This window comes from Numenius arquata, chromosome Z (assembly GCF_964106895.1).
Source record: "Numenius arquata chromosome Z, bNumArq3.hap1.1, whole genome shotgun sequence".
In the NCBI taxonomy this organism is placed as follows: Eukaryota; Metazoa; Chordata; class Aves; order Charadriiformes; family Scolopacidae; genus Numenius; species Numenius arquata.
In genome coordinates, this window is record NC_133616.1 from 41,279,192 (window position 1) to 41,296,804 (window position 17,613).

The 17,613-nt window shown below is 35.4% G+C and overlaps 1 protein-coding gene across 1 annotated transcript in view; it reads right to left on the minus strand.

Moving 5' to 3' along the window:
- PRUNE2 (prune homolog 2 with BCH domain) overlaps nt 1-17,613 on the minus strand; it is a 146,165-nt gene that overhangs the window by 74,848 nt on the left and 53,704 nt on the right. Inside the window, exon 6 of the mRNA XM_074166361.1 lies at nt 17,514-17,608. Coding sequence (XP_074022462.1) covers nt 17,514-17,608 — 95 coding nt within the window. The remainder of the gene's footprint in view (nt 1-17,513; nt 17,609-17,613) is intronic.

A 17,613-nucleotide genomic window follows, 5' to 3' on the forward strand; every position in this document is an offset into this window, starting at 1 on the left:
GGTGGACCCTCCTATCTTATATGAGGACCTCATACTTAAGGATATGCCACCGAGTATCTTCTATCGGTTTTACCTAAGAAATTCACAAATACGTAGAAGAAAGATTATTTATCTGCTAGTTTTGGAACTCTTGAGAAACTGCTTAGATTTGGGCTTCAAGAACTTACCCCTATGCTGCAGTATTATTTAATTCTGTTGGATATTGCAAAAAAAAAATATTGCCTTAACTTGTCTGAAAAGTGCCTAGTGTATGTGTAGGTACCTTCATGTTAGCTTCCCAATGTCTTATTTTTCCTTCATCTCATCTCTGATCTGTCCAGAAGGCTTGTTCAAGGACTTTGTAATAAGTTAGACATATTCTCAGAAACCGTCATTAAGTGGTCTCTACATTGGAAAGTTAGGAAAGACTACAGAGTCTTCTGGCTTACTTGTCTTGGGTTGTCATGACACCAGAATGACTGGTGGATTTTCCACCTTTGGCCAACAGGAGATTTCAAGTTCAGCTAAAAACATGGCAAAGAAAGCTTAAGAAATCTAAATGAAGGCTACGATGGGAAATGAAACATGACCAATCTTCTCCATCCAGCTTTCTTTTAAAACTAATAGCTTTTCAAATAACAGTGAGAAACTGAAAGCATAGCACATAAAGAAAACACCTAAAATATTGTAAAGGCAACACTCAGACCTGAGGTCTAAAATTTTGCTTACTGTTAGAGCTGCCTGTGGAAATAAACTTATTGAAACAAATCTAATGTATATGTATTTTATACTGTATATGTACTGAATATTTTCTATATGTTGTACATAACCTCTACATATACTGAATATTTCATATTTCAACAATGTCTGTGTGCATATATACATTGCCAAAACAATATATTTGCAAGTATAAAAACACACATACACAATACTGCTTAAGCATTTCAGTTCAAGTTGATCTGGTACAGCCAATCAGTAAGTAGTCAGGAAATTAAGACTTTACAAATACTGTAATTCAGAAGAACACCGTTTATCGAAATAGTACAAATAAGCTGTGGGTCAGCAAGTTTATTTAGATTAGAGATGTTACAGTGAAATATTCTAAAAGAAGAGACAAGCAACAGGACATTTTTTTGTGGTCATTTTTAATTTAAAACACTTGGGTAAAGGATGACCTATTATATACTAGAGTTTAATGCCTCAAACTTTCCTAACTGATATTACTGTTACAGGAAAGCACAACAATAGCCACAGAAATAAAAGCTATGTAGATGTTCAGAGAAGGTCAAAGGTCATTAAATAAGAGGCTCTCTATATCTCTCTATATATATACTTTTATATATATAAGTATAATAACTTAAGAGTTATTAAATATTTTCTTCATAGTGTTTTTCTCACAATTTTATAACAATCTAGTAGCTACATTCTCAGTTCTGGCAGAGCTGTGCTCAATACAGACTTTGCATCTGTCTTTATAATAAGCATTCTGGCTGATGGGCTTCACCCACTGTTAAGTTCCCACAACTTAGGTTTTAAGGCACAGCCATGTTCTGACATAACCACAGCAGAAACCAAATAGTTCCTGCAATTAAAGCTGTTTTGCAACCTATTTTTGGGACATATATAATACTGTACCATCTCGATTACTCCAAGAAGGTTAGAACACTTTTTTGGAGTTTAAATTGCTATTTAAAGAACTCAGAGTACTACATTTAATTCTTGCCACTGTTATAGGTTTCCCATAGAATCTCCAACACACCCTGCATCCTCCACCCTGGGTACCATGCTGACCCAGGGAACTTTCAGTCCAATGATAAAACTAGAGAGAGTGCAAAAAGAAACTGAAGATGCAAAGTATTTGACAAAAGCCCACTCTAAAGCAATTTTCAGCACTTCAGTATGTGTGTCATGTAAGCTTACTCTCTGAATAGTTTTCTGTACAATAAATTAAGGGGGGGAAGAGGAGGGAGCTAACTTTAGAGTTTTCCTTGCATGTTTTTGGTACTTACAGTGTAGTACAGAATAGTATGCAAATATACCATACTATATACATATAGGAATACTATCTCTTCTGTATAGAATACCAATTATTAAACTTTTCTTTCTGAACAGTGCATTACATTTCCTTGTACTACTGAACAAATACTGCATTTCTTGCTGACCGTGATGAGTGAAGTGAGAATTATGTGCATCAGATCCTCATAGAGGAGGAGATTAAGGGAGTACTGAGTGTTTTTTAGCTCAATTCATAAATCATTATGGGATCATTCAGGATTAGTAACAATACATAAGAATAAAATTTCACAAAACTAGCATGAAAACTACATAAGATGTAGTACTCCCTCAGAGTATATATGCCATTAATACATACCTACTCACATGTTTTGCCTCAATAGTAAGAAATTTGTCTATTCCACAGTGGGAAACCTATGTAAAATAAAATGTAATGCAAAATTTCTAACAATGTCAAATGGATGCAAAGCTGGAGCAGAAAATACAATTTATCATTTGCTATGACCATGATAAACTGGTAGCTTTTAAAAGGAACCAACATCTTCAATATTTTTTTAACACAAACCACATATATACTCTGTTTCCACCAGTCACTTGAATGTAAAATTCTTTTGTCACTGACAAGAAAGCTAGTGTGTATTTGTACGTCTCAGTTTCTGTTAACTTATCCCTAGTTATTTTTACCAAAAAAATGATGCACTATTTATTTTAGTATTAGGAACTTCTCCTAAGTTGTTCATAGAACTGTCTAATGAATGAGAGGTAATCTACCACTGCTATTATTGAGTTAATAAATTTAGCTGTGGTTTTATTGGTACTGAACATTATTCTAAGAGATACACAAGTACAGTTAACTGTAATAATGCCTGATAACACTCTATCCTAACCTTCATGGAACTGAGAAAACATGTTCCGTGTAATCTCTCAAATAAGTCTACATCCTGTGTTCTCACCAAAAAATAACCTCTTTTACGTATAAATGGAAATTAAAACATTGAATAATTGGCTCTCTGCTTACTAGGTCAGATTCTGATTTCAATTGTATGTTGTAAGATGAAAAATGTCTTCAAATGAGTTAAGTTACTGGAGAAAATTTACACTGGAGAAATACCTATACCAATGCATTGAAGAGATACCAATACATCTAATTAAACATCTTTCCAGACAGGATGAGTTTCAATGTCTTTCATGTTTCTCCCTTTTTTATTCTATATTATTTGGAGAATTGCTTAGGGCTTTACGAATCTTTAGCATTGACTTATTTCACATAAATTAATGGGTAAAATATTTCTATATAGCAAGATTTTTCATCAGAGAATGCAAAACAATGTCCAAGATCCTAATAAATACCGTTATGTCTGAAATGAGTTATCTCAGTAGTGACTTGGGCTCAGATTTATTGTACAGTTCATCAACTTCTCAGCATGCTGGATAATGAATGTTTCATTTACATTGCTAATTGCCAAGCCATGGTTCCTTCAACCTTTAACCCTTACGCTTTATCACATTATCACCATATGTCAATATAATTGCATTTAACATTCCAAATAACTAACTTTTTCATGAGGTCAAGAGATCCTTTCTTTAAAGCTTTACCAGTGGGGTATCTTTAAAACTACCAGGAAACCCAGCATCATACAGATACTGCAAAACTAATGCCATTTTTCTTCAGGAAAACAAAGCTTCTGTCTCCTGACTGAAAATTAAGCTCTTTTCTGTTAAAATCTCTATTTGCCTCTTGTAACTAAACCACTTACACTTCTGTGAACAGCTTCAACTTTACTGTCTGTGATTATGAAACACTACTAACTAAGACCTAATAAGAGATATCTTCTGTATCTGCATGAGATTTTTGTCTCTAGTTTTCTTTGATCTCTGGAATAATGCAGTTATTTCCACATATCATATCATCAGATCTTCATTCTGCTTTGCCCAAATAGTAAATTATTTCACTGTAGGTACCATCCAAGATGCTGTCCTGGGCTACATCTCTGGTGTAACAGCATTGCTACTCACCTGCTTACAATCATACTTTCCTTTAATGGACTATATCTTAGCTCTAGAATATCCTATGGACAATGCTAGTTCACTCCGCACCTGAAAGCCCCCCTCTTTTGGTTGACTTTCACTGCAAATAACAAATACTTCTTCCAGCCGTGAAATCTCCATTGCCAATAGCAAAGTTTAAGACAGAACAAACCGTTCCGGAAAAGGATTTTACTACCGAGTGTAACTGAGTCAGTTTTGCTGCTTGGGCATGGTCAAACAAGAGCGAAATTACACTCCTGGTTGGTTAACAGTTACAACAGCAGAGACTCCAGCCTCTCTCCGTTTCTTTGAAACAAGAAATTTTGGCAAGGTGCTTTCTCAAAACAAGTCTGAGTTTCAGAAAGTTAGAAATTTATTTCTCAGGATCTACATCAGAAATCTAGATGCACCCTCACAATAGAAATAAGCACCAAATTGCATTAGAAAATGGGTAACAAAATAAAATGGAATGAGCCTAATTCATTTTCTGTGTAACAAAAATTACATGTTAACAGCAGGTAGACCGCTCCTATTTCCCACAGCTCACATGTTCCTCACATACATGTGGTGCACATAGATATACATACACATAAATGTATGGCACACTTTTATGTGGCATGCAGTGCCACAAATTAGTAGTCATCTCTAAGAACAATCCTATGGCATAGTCTTGAAGCCCACAAGCTGGTGAAGCGTCAGGTTGGTTTGTATCACACCTCGTACAGGTTTATGCCTTTATGTTCTGTGCCATAGTACGTCACTCTCCTCCTCACTTTGTACCTCTTCTCTGACTCTTGGAATGTCCTCTCTGACCAGACATTCCTGAATGATCCTTTCTTACAGTTGCTTCCATCACCAACTTCTACTGCAGAAACTTCACCTGAATCTGTGCACAGAACACTACAACATAATAACCATACTTTAAAATTTTAAACTATAATCAAGTTGCAGGCATGAAATACCCAGCATATCTTACGGGGTTCATACACTCCTCTCTTGAAACTACAAAATAATAAGTTTTAGCACATACCGCTGCTAGCATGACCCTCTTGCCAAGCTGTAGACAATCCCTTTTCAAATCACCTGCAGTATCTACCCAGTAAACATCCATTTGTCATTGCCTGACTGATCATCTTCCTGAATGTCACAGAGAAGGACTGGTTCTGCTCCCTGCTAGCTTGGACAAGACATAACCTTGTGATTTACCTATACATAAAACATGAGAAAAGGCTGGAATCAGAACCATAAAACCCCTCTGAATCAGATTAGGACCAGAAATGTGTGTATTTTTTTTCTTCAAAGTGTTTCAATCCATTAAATATATATAAAAAAGGTAAAAAAAAAAAAAAATCAAATTCCATGTTACCACTGGGAAATGAATATTATTTCATGCACACCAGCTGAGACTCAGCACAAGTATTTCACTTAAAATAATTCCTAAATATGAGGAACTTGTGGCAGTATATGTCAGTGTGTTCCTAAGACATTTAAGCATATTGTGGTTATCCATTTCCAGCAGCTTCTGTGGAGTCAAACTTTGTTTTTATGTGAATAGATAACAATATTATCACATTTTGTGAAGAATAGTTGCATCAAGCACAGATACATCACTGAAAATACATCATTTGAAAATATGCTTGTTTTTTGAGTCTTTAATAATGGATCAAAAATATCATCAAATTCAATGTCACTTTAAATGTGTTCAGAATTTTAGTTCACAATGACTGAATTTACAGTACACAAAGGATCCCTCAACACTTAATTTACAATAATGTCCCAACCATTTCCAGTTGACATTTTTCTAAAAGGGTTAAAGAATAAAATCCAGAGTCCAAAATAGTCACCAGTGGCACCTGACTTCACCTGGTTGTTACCTACAGGAATTTAAATGCATAAATAGGAATTAATAAAATTACTACTTTAATGGTTCTGTCCACCCAGGCATATTGAAAATCTGACTTTGGATTTTACTGCTACACTGATAGTACTAGAAGTCCACAGGAAGTGAGGCTGAGGTTTGACTTCTGAGTAAATATTGGTTTATACTACAAAACACAACTCCATTACCTCAGAGGATCTGTGTAAGTGTAACTGACTGGAACACTGTAAACAATTAGGCTAATGATATACACGAAGGAAGAATTCATACTAGATGATAAAACAACCAATATTTTCTATTTATTCATCTATAAGTACTTACAGATTAGTTCATGAAGATCAACAAGATGCAGCACACCAGAGGAGTATAAAATACCCAATAATAAGCAGAGAAACAAAACTGGCTCTTCCAATTAACCTCTGTTCAAAAGACAGAACAAAGGGAAATCGAACACAACTGCAAATACTAATATGCAAGTTAAACACACAACCTGTGGCCCCTACTGCCAAGCTGTGGAGATCACGCTGAGACAAACATTTAGCAGAATCCAAACAAAAACTTCAGTTTTTATTTGAACTAAATACCTACAGCTGTTGTAAATTAAGTATTTCCTCCTCAAGACTTAGAAAAAATGTTGCCTAAAGGAAATTATATCCTGATTGTTCAATGCAGGACTATTGCACTTTCTTCTAAATCTGAACCGTGCACAGTTCTCAGTTATTTGGCTGAATCCTCCGATCTGGAATGGGAAAGGGCATGTTTCTTGCTGGAACAGAAAGTATCCAGACTGCAAAGAAAGTATATGCATTACCAAGGTCTATTGTACGACCATGAGGCAGAGGGCAGGACTCAAATCACAGCTTAAAAAGCATTTTCTTCTGTAGCTATTTCCTGTTTGTAACGACAATATCAAGTGTGTAATGGCAGCAATTTCCATTTTCAGAACAATGCATCTGTTTATGCAATGGAGATTCTTCTGCTCAGATATGCCTGCTCTTAACTGTATAAAAAATTGGTTTGTTTGTATTTTTTGTTTTTTTGGTGTTTGGTTGTTTGGGGTTTTTTTGTTGTTTTATTTTTAATATAGCCATGCAGACCCTCCTGTGAAAACACTCATTCCCTGAACAGGAAGCACTGATGAAAGAGTGCTCACTTGGTTTGCTGATACATGTGTAGTTCTTTGCGTCGCTCTCCAGTTATTTTCCACACAGGCATGCTAAGAATTAAGGTTGACCAAGTTCGAAAGCATCCTTGAAGGACGGTTATGGCAGCAAAGTCCCTAGAGGGAGAAGGTAACCCACAGAGAGAAAGAAAGCACATATGCAACAGTAACAGAAAGCCCCAGGAACTCATGGGAGATGGGAGGTTTTCAAAATATTGATGCTGTGGCTTTCCATGGTTGAGAGTCTCAAGAAAAATCCATACCATTATTTATTTTATATCTCTTTCTTTGCCCGTTCCAACTCCTAGCAGCGGACCAGAGCATCAACACATTCACTCAGTTGGTGATCCTCCTGTGGAGGCCCAGGGAAAAGCTAAAGCGCCCCACGCCACAGCGAGAGGCGCAATTTTTTCACCAACTGCCCTTCATGGAGAGAGCACAGCCCTGGGGGGCCTGGCAGCATGCCAGATCGGAGCAGGGAAGGTATAATTTACATTCTGCCACAAAAGCTCCAGCAGATCAGTCTCATTGCAAGAAAAGCACAGCATTTCAGTCTTCACAAACTCCCAGCCGAGTGGCAAATATATAAGTACCCAACTAAATGCCACAACTGTATGGGCTGAACCAGAATATGTTTAGTTCAGTTTTAAAAAGGGGAGTGGAGGGAGAATATTAATATTTTCATTGCCTTTTTTTTTTCTGTTCACTCACTGTGTGTTTACCATAAATTAGACCTGCTGAGAGTGTGATGCTGAGCAACCCATATGGCAAATACTCAACTGAGAGATGTGAAAGGAAAATCACTTTTTTGTTCCTGAATTATCTCTAGTCCCTTTATTTAGAAAGTGTTGTTTAATAGCAAATGCTAAGAAACAATGCTGCTAATACTATGTACATAGAGAAGAGATGACAACCCTTTTAGACAGAAACAATACATTTTCAGTAGAATGATTCAATACATAATGAAATTTGACAAAAAACAGCACTTAACTCAGTGTTCAGTTAAGATTTTCAGTTTTAAAACACAATTACAGGAGCTCTTCATTGTACAATTGCCATTTATTCAAACTCATCCCCAAATCCTTCTTCATCTTAAATAATCCACAGCTAGTAAATAATCCACACCACAGTCCATGGTGTTCTACCAACTGAAGAGTTGGCCTAACAGTTCCCATTTCAGGTACAAAATTAATCTATTCCAACCTTTTTCCTTTCTAGTCTGTGACAAACAATCAGAGAACGAACAAGCATACATAGATGTTTGGCATCCATGAAACCTAAAAAAAAAAAAAAAATCAAATTCTGGGTGTGGAATCCAGGCACAAATTGCTGAATATATCTCTCTGGCAATCTCTCAGTGGGTGAAAAAAATAAGATTGGACTGCAAGAAGATTCCTTGTGGACTCTGTTCAGTCTTACTTTTCTGTTTCTGTAAGTCTACATTATTTTTTTCCCCTGGGGAGAGTGAGGGGGGAAGGAAGGTCATGTTTTCTGAAAATTCTTTGGAAACGTGACGGAGAAAAAGGCAAGAATAACAGCAAGACAGAAATGCTGAGATGCAATCAGGTTACAGAATATCTAGTAGTGAGATTTTTCCTTTTGTAAAAATAACCCAAACAAGCAATAAATAGATACCAACTAATAGCTTTTGTTGGTAAACATAGAATCCAGAGTAGGAGATTTTCTTCAACTGGTTTTGTTGTTCATGAAAGAAAAAAGAAAAATCCTTTGGCAATGAAGACAAGATAATTCTGCCAGGTTCTCTCTTTGATTTTACTACTAACTGTATAGCCATGTTTAACCTGAGCCAAAGAACCAAGCAACCCATATTCAGATTCAGTATTTCCTCCTTACGGAAACAATGATAACATTCTCCCAAACGTGAAAGGGTAGTACACACACCTGAAGTCCCCAGTTCTACAATATGAATCTCTACTGCGATTTTTCTTATTTGGGGAAGATAAAATAATCAGCTGTCATAGTTTTCATTTGGCATAAACCTAGTGGCCTCAATAAACTTTTTTCTGTTTTATATCAGCATAAGTGCTGTGTTTTTCTCATGTTCAGTAGGAAACGAGACTGTAAGAGTCATGGAAGACAGCCATCCAATATGCATAAGAAATTCGGATGCATTGAGAGTTACATGATCACAGCTGAAGAAAATATTCTACTCTACCTTTTCACCTAAACAGTTGAGAACTCTGTAGCTTTGCATAAAACCACCAAGAATTATGCCAGCATGAGAAAGGAAAATATCTCTATAGCTAAGTTTTCAGTCAAAGAACAATTTTGCTATTAACTACAAATCACAAATAAGGAGAAACTTAAATTACTGAGATTTATTCTTCAGATAAAGTAATTTTTTAAAGAAGAAGATAGGAAAAAGAAAAATGCTAAAAATCTACCTAAGACCTTGAACATTGCCTACTCTTTTTATCATAATCAATAAATTAAATCCATATTTAGCAACTTTGGTTAAATATATCGTAATTATTTCAGAAATGGGGCAATTTTAGGACTGAAAATATACATACCTAGAATTTCTTATGGTGAAAAATAAAATAATTCTCTATCTCCGAAGCAGTGCAAAATTATCTTGAATGAATTTTCATTTGATACTTTATCAAATCTATACAGAATAGGAAAAGATGGTCAAAAAAGTAAGATGTTGCAATACTTGCAATGTACAGAGGAATTCTGAATGTCAGGGGTTTTAGGGTCAAAGAGCCTGCAGGTCAGTCTTAACCTGTATTCGCTTAAATACAGAAAATAAAATTTACATAAGCAATCTAGCTATGGAGTTTCAGAAGAAATTATGGTTTTTTGGTGAATAACATTCATGCAGCAGCTTTATGATGAAAGCTACATTTAGTTAGAGAGGAACAGAAGCTATGAATAATTCCGAATACAAAAGTGGTGATCTTTCTGATCTGTCTCCTAGAAAGAGAGAAAGAAAAATTGCATTCTTTGGTAGAATTACAGCTGGTGTTCTTAGCCACTCTGAATTTGAGTACTCAAACAGGGGCTAAAGGGTTTCAATTTGAATAATTTTAATCCCTGTTTTATAAATCAAATGTATATAAAATTAAAATGTATAGTAAGTGTATTGAAGTGTATATAAAATTAAATAAACCCCGAAGTCTTCAGTTGGACAAAACGCTTGACTTCAGGTAAGCCTGAAAGCCACACGGAGTTACACACAAGTTACACAGAGTCAAAAGAAGAATATTCCCTGTCAACATCTAACCAAAGAACTTAAATGCTGAAAAATCTTACAGAGCACGTGATATGACTAATTCAAAATTCCAAAGTGTTCCTACATTTTAAAATAACCGATAGCTTCAGGACTAGGCTCCTGATATGTAGCAGAAGGTATAAAATTCAATGATGTATGCTAAAAACACAGGGTATTGTAATGTTTACAAGTGTTAAGCATTCACTTACATTCCAGTTGAGAAGGTGTTCTGGACACATGCTTTGCCAAACAGATGGAAGAAAATGTCTATTTCAAGACACGGCAGACATATATTGTTGTTTTTCCTGCACCAAAATATCACTATTCTAATAAATACTGTATGATTCTGTAATTTTGGTGTTTTGTTGTTTTTGTTTTTGTTTTAATTTCTAAATGAAAAACACAAAAGCAGTTACTGACATGGACATTTGCTTAGAAATACCCTGCATCTCTGTCACTTCCTCTGGACAGAATTGCTGGCTCCTATAGTAATGCAACAGTAACACCAGCAAACCCAAAAGGAGTCCTTTTACTTATAGCTGGAATCATATTGTAAATTGGATCAACAGTTTAATATTCTACTTAAGTTGTTTCCCATACAATAAACAAGAAAAAGTATAAACTAGCAGCAAATAAAATTTAACTTTTCTGTAATATACATATTGTTGTTATCCCTAACTATTATGAGTTTCTATAGTTTCAGGCATTACAGCCAGATCTTAAAATATTAAATGTCCAAGTTGGGTTTTACATTTAAATTTTTAAAAAGTGTATTGGATTTCATAGAAAGAACTCTTTTTCTGCTGAACATTTCTCAAAACAGCATCTCCTGCTGTCAATGTCTATGCCCCATGAGCAGCTGAGCTAAGATGCAACTGACAAGAACTAGAAGAGTACACAAATGATAAATTAGTCAGCTTTGTAGAAGTCAGGAATGCAGTCCAATAATGATACTGTAGATGATAGCATTTTATTTAGCTGATAAATAGTGCATATTATACAGCTGTATTTCATAAAGAAATAATCTTTATTTATTTAAACACATTTCATAAATGATACAAAAAAAAATACAGTTTATCTTCTTGAACAACATACTTGTAAACAAAGGCACATTTTTACCCTAATGTTAGTAGATTAATCTAACATCTAGGTTTATTCCTTTAATAATTTTTAAAGTTACTTTACTTTTTTTATTAACTTTTGAAGCAAGACTGAACAAGACCATCAAAGGCAAAATCATACACAATAGCATGGGCCAAATTTAGACCAGATGTCATACCAATTATAAGATATGAAGCCTGCCCAATTTCTCAAATCCTATATACATATCATTGCAGACCTGATATCACTGTACACCTTGTGCATTCTTAAAGATATACTGCAAGTACAAAATCCCTGATGCTTCTGGTTTACTATGAGTTATGAGAGGAGCACAGAATAAAATAATCAAATACATCTTGCAAAAGGACAGTTGAATAAATCATTATTTAATAATCTATGCATAGGCTGAATTGCACTCATTGACAAATATAAAGGTCTTGGCCAGTTTTATAAGTTTACATTTTTCTCACATCACAAGGGACTATAATGAACACCTTGCCTAACATCCTACACAACTGCACGCAGAAACACCTCACTGAGTAGGGAAACTGTAGCTCGTTATCACCCTCACATCACCCTCTGGAAGGGAAGTGGTCTTGATTTTAAAACTATAAGCAATCCTGATAATCACGGTAATCAATGTCGGTTTTGCCGCCATTTGATTTCACATAGTTAATTAGGAAGGACTTAAAACAGTCTAAGGTTGTCCCCACTAGTTCCCTTTCATACCTTTAGAGACAAGTAACTAACTACAACAGAGAATTCAGCAGGTCTGCCTCAGCGCTCCACACCTTGGATTGTACTCATTACAAGGTACCGGGGTACTTCAGCTGACCTGACGCACCAACAGACCAGCTCCTGTCCTCCAGAACACATAGCCTGACATTTAAAGATGAGTATGGTATTTACATTAATGCCTGTTTGGCTGCATTACCCAGTCCTATAAGGTGATGACTTAACCCTCCTAATACTTCTAAAAAAGCAAACGAAAGCATGTTCAAGCTTTGTGTACTATATATGTTATACATTTTCCTACAGGCACATCTCACACACTGACATTTTAAGACCTTAATTAAGGTTGATTTATTTACAAATGGTATGTTTTCAACTCTCAGAAATGATGTATTTAATGTTTTATTTTTAAACACAATTAAAAAATAATATATAAATATATACATACTGCAAATGTAATACAGATAACAAATTCATTTAAGCCCATTTATGCACATTAGTGACACACCATGTGGCAGAAAGACTAGGACTACAAGAAGACCCCTTGGCGATTTATTTTATATTAAATCCCTAATGGCCTCTTCTCATCTTCGCAAAAATATGCACAAAAGTCCAGACTATGCAGTCATTGAAATGAATGGTTATTTATTTGCTAAACGAGAACCCTATGTTTAATGTTCCTTAGACATAAGGTAGTCTGCAAAAGTCGCATTCCTACAGCTCCATACATCATTTATTTTACATACCCTAACTTCTCACAACAGGCATCAGAAAAATATCTCTGAACAGCACTGCTATTGTAAGTTGCTGAGAATTTTGTTTCCAATTCCATTACTGGAAGATTAAATGTTAACATGTTTACTTGGGGTTTTCTTCTTGTTTTGTTTTTAGCATTAAAAACAAATTCATGGACCAATCTGATGCCATTTAAAATATGTTTATATTTATACTGCAAGAAAAAAGTTTCCAAATACATAACTATGGTCCAATCATTACAGATAGACAACAAAAGTTCAAACCTTCAAACATGTTGTAATCTCACTTAACTGCGTGCGATAGTCTACCTAGTACTTGTTTGACACACTTCAGCTGAGACTGAGATTCTTGATTTGCTTTACAAAAGTATTAAAAAAATCACTTTCCAAAGTACACAAATAAAATTTTCCAAATTAGTACCATGGTTACATGCCATACTATGTCTACAAAACATCCTGAAAATGTCCTGAAAACATCCTTAAACCGTCTCTCTGAGATCAGACTATTTACCATTAGGAAGCAGATCCACTGTGCGCCCAAACATTTCTAAGTTTCCTAGGTTACTGTTGCTGGAACAGCCCCTGTGAGTTTCTCTGTGACACAGAGGCACAAAGAGGAAAGCTGCTGCAAGACCCAGAACTTTCCCTTGTTACCATCCTCAACTAATCTGGACTATTAGTTGCTGCCTGAGGACAGCCAGGCTCACTGTGCCAGCATGAACTTGCAGGTCACGCTCGCTTGGGGCAAGAACACTGGTGACAGCAGCCTCCATTGAGGCTCAGACATCTTCTCTAAACCTCTTTGCTGGCACCCCTATTGCGGTGGTTCCAACCTTACAAAACTAAAAGATTACACAGTCTCTACAACCCGGAAACCGTTTTCATGAAGTATTCAGATAGCACGGCCAGACACATGAAAAAGAAACTAGAAGATCGGTCAGCCTTCAGAATGCAAGTATTCCCCCGTCTGTAATAGTCAATAGCAGACAATCATAGACTATTTGCCTTACTTTGAACTGACTGCCCTGCTTCTCCCTGGAGAAACCTGATTTTCTGTCTTCTTAAATGACTGCAAGTTCTGTGAGCAGTTAGAACAAATTTTCACGAATCAAAAGATCAAGGATGTAGTCCAACAAAAATGTTATTAAGCTACAGTATCATGAGATATTTCAACTAAACTGAACACTCATGAAACCTGGATTGTTATTCCGGTGCACTAGGCTTAAGAAAGCAGATAATAGAGTTCAGTTTACAAAGGAAGTATTCCTTTCTCAGGAAAAAAATGACTTTCACAGAAAGTCACATTGAGAAGATATTTCTCATTTCCAAGAGAATTCCAGCAGAGAACAAGCAAAATATACTCTCAGGGTATAACATAATGTAACAGAAATTAACTGTAATGCATGCATTGAATTTTGCTACAATATCCTATGAGTAATCATTATTATGAGTTGGGGAAACTTTCCGGCAAAGGCAACAAAAATAACTGTGATCTGGGCACTGACACGTTTCTTTTGTCACTCTTGAAAAAAATATGGCCATGCATGTGAAATCCAAGTAGCGCACAGTCTGGCAGTGAGTCACTGAAGACACAGCTGATTTCAACTCACAGCTTTAATGCCACCTAAATCCAGGAAGCCCAGATCCAAAGGTAGTTATCTCAAATCCAAAGCTGCGTATAGACAATTATGGAAACCTAAACGCATCCACACAAAATGCCTTCCCTGCCTTTATCATGAATGACAACACTATCTATTCCTTTCATATCTGAAAGGCTCGCTTTTAACAAGATGCTTAAAAACAGTCAGTTGACAACTAGCAAGCCAACAGGCAATGAATGTAAATCACGCTGTTGATTGATATGAGTAGGTACATACAAATAAAGCACTGAGATCATTGCACTACTGTTTTTGCATTCACGTTTTTCTTCATGGGAAACTTGAGAGTGGGAGTGTCCCTGCATGTCCCACATGTCTGAGTACTGATATGCAATAGTACCATAAGTAATTATGAGTATTAACTCACAATTGGTTACTTATTAGTTACCATCATTTCCTTCCTTATGAAGTGCAGAACTTAGAAAACATTTCAATAGTTTCTAGGAAATCTGTATCAATACTAATAAAAATAGGGTTCATAGCAACATATCTAGTACAAGCTTCAATTAATTTAAATTCACGGCACGTTTATGAAATAATATATTAATTTCCTCATTTACAGAGGGGAAACTGAGGAAACAATTTGAGTATGTGCTACTGAGGTGTGACATTTGTTAAAATATCAGACTTAATGATCTCCGTCTTTACTATTGTGAAACTCTGTCTGAAATCAGAGCTTGAGTGTTGAACTGCAACACTTTCACTCCTCGTAATACGAATCCAACGCAGCAGGGGATGCACGCTTGTGAACAACTCACTCTACCCAAGTGTAATCCTGTAATCATCATCTTTGTTCTTAGCAGTATCACCTACATGGTAGACCACTGAACCAAGGTAAATGATCAAACCTATAATGAGCACTTTAATGTAAGATATTTTTGCATACCTGTTGAGTTCAAAAAATAAAATAAAATAAAAAATTGATCTTGTGAGATTTCTGAAGAAGCAAGCACATTAGAGATTCAACACCTGCAGCAAAGCCAAGCCTGTTCTTCATGTTCCCCTAATGTTTAAGCAGCTAATGTCTGTAGAGGACTTTGAGGATGAATAACAAATTTCCTTTATTATTGCTGTGAAAATCCTGAAGTTATTAAAGTTTGTGTATTCTGAGTCCATAACAGAACTCTAAATTGAATAGACAGACAGGCCTGGAGAGTTTTGTCTATAATTCCCTTATGTGTATTATGTTTCTGATATTGGGTGAAGTAACTAGTGCAGAATGTTTTTACCTCCTTCACCATCGTGCAAGTCCATATCATCCCTGGCTCTAATAAGAACAAGTAAAAGAGGTCTTGTGCTGATCAAGCACTGTAAATGAGGGAGTTCAGAAAATGTTCGAACAAAGGGCAGTAATGCAGCAAACTGAAAACTGATCTCCATCCCAACTGTGAAATTAAGAGTCCTTTTAGTACAAAGCTGACTTTGTAAACACTGTACCTAGAAAAAAAGCAGTTACATGCTTGAAAAACTAGCTCTTTCTGAAACAAACTATTCACAGCAGAACAACAGAAAGCAAAATGCTAAGAGATATACCTGTAACTTCCAGAAAAATGTTATCCATATGCCATCAAAAATGCTAGTAATAAAATTACTTAATAGATTAGTATTAAAAACCAGCTAACATCAGTAAAACACTGATCAGTTTGTTCTTTTTACATGCAACTGAATCTCCTTTTGCTTCCACGATGGTCACTAGACATGTCCTAAGAAAAACAATTACAAAACATTTATTGCTTGACCATGTCTTGACACTCCTTGAACAAAGTATGTCAGAATCAAATGTTACACAATCACTGGAAAAAGTTTGAAAATTTGCCTGCTTTTAGGACTATGAAAACCTACTGTTGCCAAATTCAATTTGTGAGTTGCAGCCAAAAGGAAGACAAGTTTTAGGTTATGATTAATTTGAGTATGTGGAGTAGTAAAGATGAGTTCAGCCACATTTAGCTGGAGTTTAGAACTGTGAAGTACAAAGCCTGCATTATACATAGTCTATTAAACAAGATTAAAATGAAAAAAAATAAAAAGAAAATGTAATGCTAAAGCTAGTTCCTAATTACTACCCCTGTGTGTAGTATTCTGTCACTGAAACTGACAGAATAAAAGAGATATATTTAAAACAAGAGAAGAGGAAGATTTTATTAAGAATTTTTTAAAATCCTATTCCCTCTTTTGGGGATTTATCTTACAATAGTCTTTTCCCCATTTCCTCTTCTCCCAACCTTGCCATAATTTTCAGGAGCAAAATTATGGTTCATAAAGCAATGCAGGTTTGGTGGCTGGTAAAGATTGCTTGACACTGAGAAACTAACCTAGAAACTAACAGATTCTGCTTCAGTTCTTGAAGCTTTGCTACCCAATTTACATTGTATATTTTTGTATGCAAACAGAAATCTATGGATAATTATTAGCTAGATTGCACCACAAACTTCTTCAATCACAGAAGCACCTGATTTTTGTAAAATGCATCACAAAAGACATAAATCTCACAGGATATACGTAGGGAAAAACTATTCAAATGATTTTTTTTAGTACCATTTGAGGTAAAATAAAGTTTTTATTAAAGTAAAATGTAGAAGTAGAAGATGACAACTTCTTTTGCATGTCAAATACTTTTGTATGAGTGACCTTCAGGCAAATAGTGAGATTGTAAATTACAAATATATACTATGTAAAAAATATTTCTTTGTTGTTGAGATTTTCTTCAATCTAGTTTGTTTTATTAACAATCAGTATATCAGTATGCACACTTCCATCAGAAGTAATACCGCCGTGTCATACTTGTTCAGTGATCTAAATATTAATATTTTTTAAATAATATTTTTTGCATCATACCCAGTAAAGTTTATATATTACTTCAGGTCAAGGTAGATAGCTACTGGAATCCATAACACAAATTGTTTTTGTTAAATAACTGTCTGGGTATGCAATAGGGCTATTTAGCAACTACGTTGTTTAGGTTTCCTCTTACCTCCAGTGTCATAAACACAGTGCTAATTGCCACTTTGATTTCTCCATCTGAAATCTCTTTGAGATCCTTCAGCATAACCTCCTCAATGCTTACACCTGTT